General features: G+C 52.7%; 1 protein-coding gene across 3 annotated transcripts; it reads left to right on the forward strand.

The window, feature by feature from the left end:
* The first annotated feature begins 4,862 nt into the window (after positions 1-4,862).
* LOC120666877 lies at positions 4,863-7,259 on the forward strand. Of its 3 annotated transcripts, XM_039946864.1 has the most exons (4): positions 4,863-5,657; positions 5,898-5,958; positions 6,434-6,520; positions 7,039-7,259. In XM_039946864.1, exons 1-4 carry the CDS (start codon positions 5,376-5,378, stop codon positions 7,101-7,103), a joined length of 495 nt encoding a protein of 164 aa, XP_039802798.1. In that variant the 5' UTR covers positions 4,863-5,375; the 3' UTR covers positions 7,104-7,259. The 3 variants fall into 3 exon arrangements, with proteins under 3 accessions (XP_039802798.1, XP_039802799.1, XP_039802797.1); XM_039946865.1 differs by lacking the exon at positions 7,039-7,259 and having other exon boundaries at positions 5,869-5,958; positions 6,434-7,000; XM_039946863.1 differs by lacking the exon at positions 7,039-7,259 and having other exon boundaries at positions 4,881-5,657; positions 6,434-7,000.
* The last annotated feature ends 2,230 nt before the right edge of the window (positions 7,260-9,489 follow it).

A 9,489-nucleotide genomic window follows, 5' to 3' on the forward strand; every position in this document is an offset into this window, starting at 1 on the left:
GTGATGCTCGAGTACGACGTGAGGATCAAGGGGGGGGAGGAGTACAAGGACCTGCCGTTCATCGACGGGGTCGCCGTCTTGAGCGAGGAGACCTGCATCGACGAGCCGGCCGCCTGGCGCATCAGGGGCGACCACGGCGGGGCGGTGGACGTGAGCTGGGCGCGCCTCACCAGAGCCATGGAGGCCACGGTGGACGTCCGGATCCAAGAACCGGCGCAGCAACAGCATCGCAACAATGGCGGCGGTAGCGGCGGCCTCGACCTGTCCGTGTCTGCACATGTTGCTAGGATAACTGAAGAGATCAAGCTCTTCCACGGCGTCGTTGCCAAGCCCTGCGCCCTCGATAGGATTCTAGTTGCTGTGAGCTTGGATTCCGACTTGATCTTGCACCTCAAAGCTACTCCTGGTGGCGGCGGCCCGTCCCATCATCTTGGTGATTTTGCCTTCAGGGTTGCAGCGCATGGGTCTGTTAGGGCGTGATTGGTTCACTGGCTAGTTCTATCCTGGTTAGAAAACTAAGCCAGGCTAGAGTTGGCCAGGCTTAACCAATACAATCCGTCTGTGTTTGGTTGGGTGGCTAGCAGTAGCTCTGTGTTGTTCAGTTTATGTTTGGTTGGCTGTAGATATTGGTAGGGTGACCTTGCATTCAATGTTGGTGAAATTACCACCCCTTCTCTCCTACTCTGGTGAGTTGGTCAGCGCCGCGCCTCCACCTCCCTCCTCCCTCCTCCCAAGCTCCCTCCACACCGCGCCGCACCCTCCTTCCTCCCTCCTCACCCTCCCTCCCGAGCTCCCTCCGGAGGAGGCGGCGGCGGCCGGATCCGCGCCTTCTCGAGCTCCCTCCCTCGGCGGCGTGGAGGAGGCCAGAAGCTCGGCCGACGAGGCGACCTGGTGCTTGTGGAGCTCCGCCGTGGCTCTTCCCTCCCTCGATTCGATGCGGTGGCGCCCTCCGGCCAGCCAGGCGCTCGTCGCTGCGTGCAGGGCCGCCTGCACGGGAGCGGGGCGGCGCGTCGATCCGCCGACCGCGGTGCGAAGCAAGCTGCGGGACGGGAGCGGCGGAGCGGGGATGACGACCCGTAGCAAGGCTGCGGCAGCGCACACGCGAGGCGGAATGGCCGCGACTTGTGGGGTTCGACTCGGCTGGAGCTCCGGCCGGATCCGCGTGGGGCCTCGCCGCGCCCCTCTGCCGCGCAACCTCGCCGGGTCCTCCCTCTCGCGGTGGGGTTCCGTCCCTCTCTCCCACGGCCGCGCCCCGACGTCCCTGCGCGCCTGACGGCACCGATGAGGAAGCGAACCGAGATAGACTGGAAGGATGTGTTCGAGGTCTTCCGCCGCCTTCCCAGGGCCGAAGCAGGTCTTCCGTCCCACAGCGACGGCGGCGCGGGCGGGCGCCGCCATCGTGCGGTGCCCGAGGCTGCCGTGCACCGGCCTTCGGTCGACGCGGCCGCCAAGGTTCGCTCTTGTTGGTTATGCATGTCTTTTTTTTTCTTGCCTACACCGCGCGGGGTACTACAAAATCTGAGCCATTCTTCATTCTTCTACGGCCTGATGATGTTGGCGAATGCATGTTTCAAGAACATGAGCGCCTAGGAGAAGGTGCCTCTGCATCGGCCGTAAAGAAATCTCGCAAGATATAGGTTGTTTTTATGTTTCCATATATGAGTTATTCATCTTGGGATGGAAGTCTTAGAATGAAAGAAAGAATAGAATCTGAGACCGGGCGGGAGAGGTGTAGTTCCGCCTGTGTCGGTTAAGGACCGAGCCATTGTCGGCCCTGCTGATCATGTTTGAACTGTACTAACCGCATACCGGGAGTAGGAGGTAGTCGAAACCGGTAAGCCGAGTACTGCCTCACCTCGAAAGTACAGGACTCCATCTCACTTCCTGGGGTAGTCGAGTAGTCGCGGAGAAATGGGGATGCATATGTTTACTTTTTGTGGGCTCACATTGAGCTCGGCTGACCATATGATGGTGGGACGGTCCTGTAGTTCGAGGCGGGGAGGGGAAAGGTCGGTGCGCGGGGTCCGACGGGGCTTTTGCGTGCCGTGTTGGTTAGGTCCACCTTGCAAGATTAAATCGAATCGATTCGCCGTCAGTCGCTCTCGGACATGGGCACCTTGATCACTGCGTCACAGCGTAGTATTGAGTGGGAGTATGTATGACATATGGTTATATTCACTTGGAATGTTATTATATGCTTTACCATGTTTGCTCTAGATATGCCAAATTTAGATGATGGTCAAGATATATAGAATCATGAGCTAAAATATGGAAATAAGGATTCACTTTAGTCGCGTTTTCATGTAACATCCCGAAAATTCACCAAAACAAATCACTCGCTAAAAATAATTTTCAAAATTTTTTACGTCGCTGAACTCGAATCGTTTCAGAATCTTTATCTGACCGGGCTCCTTTTCCGAAATCCTTCCCGGCGATCCGCCGCCCGACACCGAAATCAATCATCATTTATAACTTTGCATGTCTCCTCGTTTCTCGTGCGCGTCGCTTCTCGTCGACGCCACGCCCGGCTCGCGACCATCGCCGCAAATCCCGCCGGCATCTCCTTTTCCTTTTTCTTCTTTTCTTTTTTTTCCTCCTCTCTTTTTCCCTTTCCTCCTTTTCTTTTCTCTGTTCTCTTTTTCCTTCTCTTTCCTTCCTTCTTCCCCCTCCTGCTCTCTGCTCACGCACGCCCCTCCCCTGTGCCATGCGCTGCAGCACCCCCTATGCCCACGTGTTCCACGCGCCGCGGGATGCTCGGCGCGCCGCTCGGCCTCTGCCCGAGCCATCCCGTCGCTTGTACTGCTGCCGCAATCAATGCCGGAAGGGTGCCTCACCACGGGTCGCGTCGTCCTGCCGAGCGTCGGAAGCCGTGGACGCTCTGTGCGGTGGTCGTCGAGCACAGTACACTGCCGAGATTTTCTCCCGTGCGAACCGTCTTTGGCTCTCTATAAATCGAGCTGAGCCTCGCCGTTGCGCCCCGCACAACTCCCAGCCACTGCCATTGCAGCACACAGCCGAGCCGACCCTTTTCTTCTTCCTCTAGCTGAGGTACAGAGCCCCGTCGATCTCCCTATCGAAAGCCGCTTCCGTTGAATCGGTCCGCAGGTGAGCAAGCCGAGACCTCCAGCTACCTCTCGACACCACCCTCTTAGCTTCTCCCTCCCTCCACCGTGCTCACCCCGAGCTCCAGTCAGCCATGGCCGCCACGCCGGCCGCAGCTGCCGCTTGCCTTGGTCTCCACCCAAACCACCGTCCGAGACAGACTTCGTTTGACCAAAGGGTCCTTTTTCCTCACTCCCCAGTCACCCTCTCCCTCTCTCCTGTGTGGATTTTGAGCTTCCAGCAGCTCCCATGGCGAGCAGAGGCGTGGGAGACGGAGTGCTCCTGTCTGTCCCCTCCCTCGATCCTTTACTGATAAGGACTGTAGTGCTAAAACAATATCCTACTGCAAGCCCAAGTGACAAAGCCCCCTGATCAGTTTTATTCTCCACCTAATCACGCCCTATTAAGTTCCAGAACCAGCCCACAAGGTGCTAAGCCAGCAGCCCACGCAACCCAGATCAACACCTGTTAGTTATTTATTTTCGTAATTATCAGACCAACCACCTTATAAAGCCAATATCTCAGCCATTTCAACTCCGTTTAACCTGATTCTTTTTCCTAAATTCATTTAAAATCAAACTCTATCTAATACAATTATATTTGTGTAATGTATTGATGTATGTGGCTTTGCTTGTTTGCGTGCGACGAAGTAGAACCGATTACAGAGGAGAACCCGGAGGAACCAGGAGATCAGGAAGCCACCGTCGCCGACGCGTACGTAAGCGAAGGCAAGTCTCATCGATCCTTTACGTTGACTATGATTGATCCTAAGTGAGGTTAAATAAAACTTGATAGACATAGGGAAGACATGAGATGAAACACTGAGAGAATGAGAGAAACCACTGGATGAAGCCATGTTGCATGCTGATTTACTGCCAGACCTGCATGTTATTAGATTTTGTTAAATGGTGAAATTGGGTTGGTAATGAGATCAGGGCAGTATGAGATGTGTTGGTGCATGCGTTACCGTGGTGGTAGACATGCAACCGAGCTCTGTCGTGGTGACATCTCGGGTCTGGATGGTTATGGTTGCGCCTGCCCTGATGAACCTTAAGGACCGTGTGTTGTGGTGCCATCTCACCTAACCTACTTTCAGTACGACCACATGAGCTTGTATGGGCAAGCCTTAGCCTAATCCCACTGGCTAACCTGGTAGTCGTCCGAGGTGGTTATGTTTGGAGTGAGACCTGGATTGGTCAAGACCCGGGGGTTTGTGGGCGACTAGTCGGGGTTGATCCACGGCTAGGTGTCGGCTATGACGGAGCCGTCTCTGGACGGTGAAGTGCGTGTGGGTAAAGCGTACAACCTCTGCAGAGTGTACAATCCATTCGAATGGTCCGTGTCCTCGGTTTGGACAGGTTACGGTGGACATCTCAACTAGATGAGCTACCTAGCCTATGAGATGGATGACTGGTTGGGTTACCTTTAATCCTACATTTGTTATTTATTCTGGTTGATTAATGGACCTTGGCATATTAACCTGTAACTCCCTCCCCGTAAGGGTGAGGTGGGACTTGCTGAGTACTTTCGTACTCAACCTTTGTTGATTATTTTTTTTCAGAGGATCCTGATTTTGTGCCTGAAGATTACGAGTAGATCGTGTCCGCACCCAATGTGATAGAGTGGAGCCGTGATGGATGAAGAGCTAGTCTTGCATGTCGTTATGCTAGTTGTGATCCTGTGATTATTCTGTGTAGCGCTGTGTTGTCACTTTACCCCTCGTGTACGTGTTGAATAAAGCTCTGTATGACTCTGGAATCCACTTGATGTAACATGTATTATGCCGGAGACCTTATTCGGCAATTAATACATGGTTTAGCCTTGATCTTTGGGTCAGGGCGCTTCAGGTGGTATCAGAGCCATGCTTGGCTGTAGGACGCGAACCGGTAGTGAACGATGACCGTAGGAGCCCTAGGATGGTCAATACTTGAAATCCTATTACTCCTTAAACTTTATTGTTGTTATACTAACCCTACCCTTGTAAATTAGATGGCTGATGACTGGACCACCACCTACTGCATCAACGAAGATGGATTCCCCAAGGTGCTTTATGCTGCCACTGTGCGACTTGGTATTCCGGAACGTCCGGAGTACGTGGGTCGCGAGTTCATGGAGTATGACACCGAAAGCTGTGAGGTCACCATCCATATTGGCGCCAGTGATAAGTACTTGGAGATGCAACCCTGGAACGTCACCGCCACAGGAGCCCGTATGCCTAACACCATTCAACTTGTAGCTCGCAAGACGCTGCGGTACTTGTGCCAGATGTTTGAATGGCACTTGGGTTCCACCCCATGAAGTACTTTCTCCCGCTGGATCGTAACCGTCCTGCTTGGGCGGCGAGGATCCGCAACTTGGAGAGCACCACAGGAACCCCACAGTTGTCGCAGGAACCGAGAAGGACAGCGGCGAAGAATGGGGGCGACGAGCCGCGGCGTGGGGTTTCGAACCGCCGCCACCTTCCCGGGACTGAATATCTTCCCTCCCGCGACGACCGCGGCGCGGGCGAGCGCCGCCGCCCAGCGCGCCGGCCGTCGACCGACGCGGCCGCGAAGGTTCGCTCGCATCCTGCTGATTTGATTTGTTCGAACTTGCATAGTATCTGTCGTTTTGCGTGGGCTGCTCATTTACGCTTGAGAAGAACGTACTGGTTAAAGGCATGTGCAAAACTATGGATCGATCGGCCGCACGTTCTGTTTCCCATGCGTGCGCATTCTCCGCGGCGGTATTCTCAAAATCTGAGCCCATTCTTGGTGCTGTCTGTAGGCCGATGATGTCGGCGAATGCCGTTTCAGGGAGATGAGCGTGAAGGGGAAGGTAGCACTGCATCCACTGCAAAGAAATCACGCAAGCTTGGTATGAGTTTCTTTTTTTTTTATGGTTGGTATGAGTTTCACATTTGGGGCCTGTTTGTATTGTATGATTGGATTCCAAAACGGATCAAATTCACTGATGAGGAGACACCTGCCTCTGATTTATCAGCTTTTTGCCCCCCTTCTGTCTTTTGATCCTAGGCAGCAGCTGAACCAACAAAATGCAACACCAAGATTTGATCCAACTCCAATTTCACTTCTGCATAGTCATGGATCTAGCTTTTATCAAAGCTTCAACGTGGTCATCCATCCACTGCAACAGATTCATTTCTAGTGACAAAAATATACTTCAATAACCTAATTTTCTGTCTTTTTATGTCACTTATCCCTAACAAGCAGCTTCTGTAAACGGGATCATACCATTTTGCACAATATAATCTGAATGAAACCTCTGAAAATAAATTGCAGCATATATGGACTGTCCATTAGGACTAACTGTGCTCATTTACTGTTTGTAGACATTGAGAAAGTCCACGTGCTTGGTGAAATCAACAAATCACTTCAAGCATCTTTGAAGTCTGCTGAACCTCTACATGTGCCAAAAGGTACCTCCCCTGAAGAAATCTTTGAGGCGCTCAGAGGGATACCCAGATTGGCCCGGGCCGACCTGCTGCGAGCCTATAGTATGCTTATCCGGGATGATTGCCGGTTCAGATCTCTTATGGCACTCCCCAAAAACATGAGGAAGGAATGGCTGCTCCTGGAAATTGAAAGCATATGAGGCTTATCGAGACAGCATGCCAGTGATAGCCAATTGGGATCTCTTAGCCTTCTAATGGAATTCGAGAATAAGTGAGACTTGTTGAGTTTGCCCTACATATCACGCACGAATATCTTGCATAATAATGTGATGGTGTTTCTAGGGAACTTGTTTCAGTAGTTCTTTGACTCTTGAGGCTTCCTTCCTAGTTGTATTTTGGTTGTGCAATGTCTAATGTCCGCAGCTACTACGGATTCTCCATGAACGTAACGTTGCTTATTCATGAAAATGTGTGGAAACTGGAAATATCCTTTATTCTCTTCAATTTCGGCGGTGTTTATTTAATTTTGTGGGAACATGCAGAGCTGGGGGCGGAGGAGTGTGTTCTTGGGGCAGAAGCACTTGATCGCAGCGCAATGTGTTGCTGAAACTTAACGGGTAAGAAACCTAGCTATTGATGTTACATACATCGATCCTGCGAAAGGCCGGGCGGTTGAGATGGCTAGCCCGGCCCGGTAGCGTCGTGCTCCCAGCAGGTCCTGAGTTCGAATCTCATCAGAAGCGAATTTCAGACTGCTGGGAGAAAAAAAAACCCCCTCGCTGTGCTCGCCGCAAGGCTTGGCCCTCTCGGGCATGAGCCAGGGTTCGAGGGGTTTGCTTCCTCTTAATGAAAAAACGGTGGGGGTCCATTTCACACCCCGGGTAGAGTTTTTTTACATACATCGATCCTAGGGTAAAAAATTGATAAGTTTTTTGTTCGAAAAAAATTGATAAGTTTTAAGAACTAAATATGTCAAAATAGGAGGTCCAAATTTTTAAAATTATATTGTTTGTTGAGAGTGGATTTTTCCCACGTGGGCACATGCCCACCCAGAGGTTAGCCGTCAGATTGAGCTACATTGGGATATGAGTTTTTTTTTCTGTGTTCTGATTACGGCGTGACGGTAGAATGGTTATATGTTGTAAACTTTTTCACTGTTGTTTAAGAGAATTTGAAAGGTGCACGGACCAAGGACATATGGGCTGCGGAAACGTAGTCCTGCGCGCAAATGCTTGAGCGCTGAGAAGATCAGGTGATGCAATGCTGTGATCGACATGGGAAGGTACCCTACTCTGAAACTTGATGAGGACAGACAGGGCTGTGCTGCCATTCGTGCGCAGTTGCTAACAAAAATTCATTTATTCCTCAGTCAGGATAGAGACATACAAGATCCTTACAAAGCAGCTCCAGCGTTGAGATTCATAGGGTGCTTGGAGGAGAGAGGGAAAGATTCCTAGGGTGCTTCCCGCTGGACACAAGGGGTGCTAGGAAGCACCTCCCTAGCATACGAGTAAAAAAAAATATATTTGAATTTGTTATTTGCACATGGCTCGGTAGAATAAGTGTTATGCACGGCAAAGTATACGTGAGGCACAAGAAGAAGGAGCAGGCGCCGTCAGCCGTGCCGGACGGGGATTGTTTAGCCAATCAAAGTGGCTAAATTTCAGGAGTTTGTTTCCTTTTAGTTGGATTATGTTAAGAGATAAGCTCTAGGAGTTTGAGTTGGTTACGTAGAGCTAGCTTATATATAGTCTTTGGCTTGTAACTAAGGATTTTCTCAATCAAGTCATATCCCAGATATCGTTTCTCCCACGTTCAAGGGAGCAGTCCTGCCCCCTGGCTGCCGCTCCGCCGCCGACGGCGTCGAGGCGGCGACCGAAGGGTCCAAGCCCGCGGCCCTTCACCTCTCACGAGTACAACCTCCGCTATCCTCCTCCCTCCAACATCCCTGTCTATAACAATCTGGTATCAGGGATGCCGGGTGACGATGTGGATGCCGCGGAGTCTCTCAACAAATCCATCCAGAAGCTCTCGGACCAGATGACCAGCCTCTCCAAGGATTTCAAGGCCTTGAAGCCACTCATCCCGGCGGTGAACGAGCTGGTCAAGCTGCTCGCTGCGATGAAGTCACTCGCGGGCTCAGTCAAGGACGCCGAGCAGCAAACCGCGGCCCTCAACTTGGCAGTATCCAAGCTCGAGGGCTCCGGGTCAAGCAAGATCGCCAAACCTTCTGGCAAGGAGAAGAAAAAGCAGATTAGGCCGGTGGACGGCGATGATGCAGAGTATGGGCCGTCCGAGTCCGAGGGCGGGGGTGGCGATCCGTCCGACCCATCGTCCTCCTCCGAGGGGTCACGTTCGCCATCACCGCGTCGTCACCGTCGTGCGGACCGTGACCGGGACTCTCGCCGCTGTTTCCGGGGTGAGGACGAGGAAGACCGGCTCCCGACGCGAGTCCTCAAGATCGACTTTCCGACGTTCGATGGATCTGGTGACCCATTGATCTGGCTAAATCGCTGCGAGATCTATTTTCGAGGCAACAAAACCCCGTCACGTCGGCGTGTATGGATGGCATCCCTGCACATGACGGAGTCGGCACAGCTGTGGTACTATAAGTATGAGATGAACAACGGCGAGCCGTCGTGGCGCAATTTCGTCCGACTCGTCCAGAAGCGGTTCGGACCAACCATGACCGACACGCCGCTGGGAAGCCTTGCCCTACTACGCCACGCCGGGAACGTCGTCGACTACTCTAACAAGTTCATGCACTTGGCATGTCGCAAGGCGGAGCTCTCTGAACTCCAACATGTGCATCTCTTTGTGGTTGGACTCCAAGAGCCGGTGAAGACTGACGTGGGCCTCCGATCGCCCAAGACGCTGGACGACGCCATCATGTACGCCCGGGCGTACGAACAGCGCCAGTCGGCGCGACCGCCGTGGCGCCCGTCGCCCGTACTGCCATGCAGACCAGCGCCTCAACCACAACAACGGAACAC

This window comes from Panicum virgatum, chromosome 3N, assembly GCF_016808335.1.
Source record: "Panicum virgatum strain AP13 chromosome 3N, P.virgatum_v5, whole genome shotgun sequence".
Lineage (NCBI taxonomy): Eukaryota > Viridiplantae > Streptophyta > Magnoliopsida > Poales > Poaceae > Panicum > Panicum virgatum.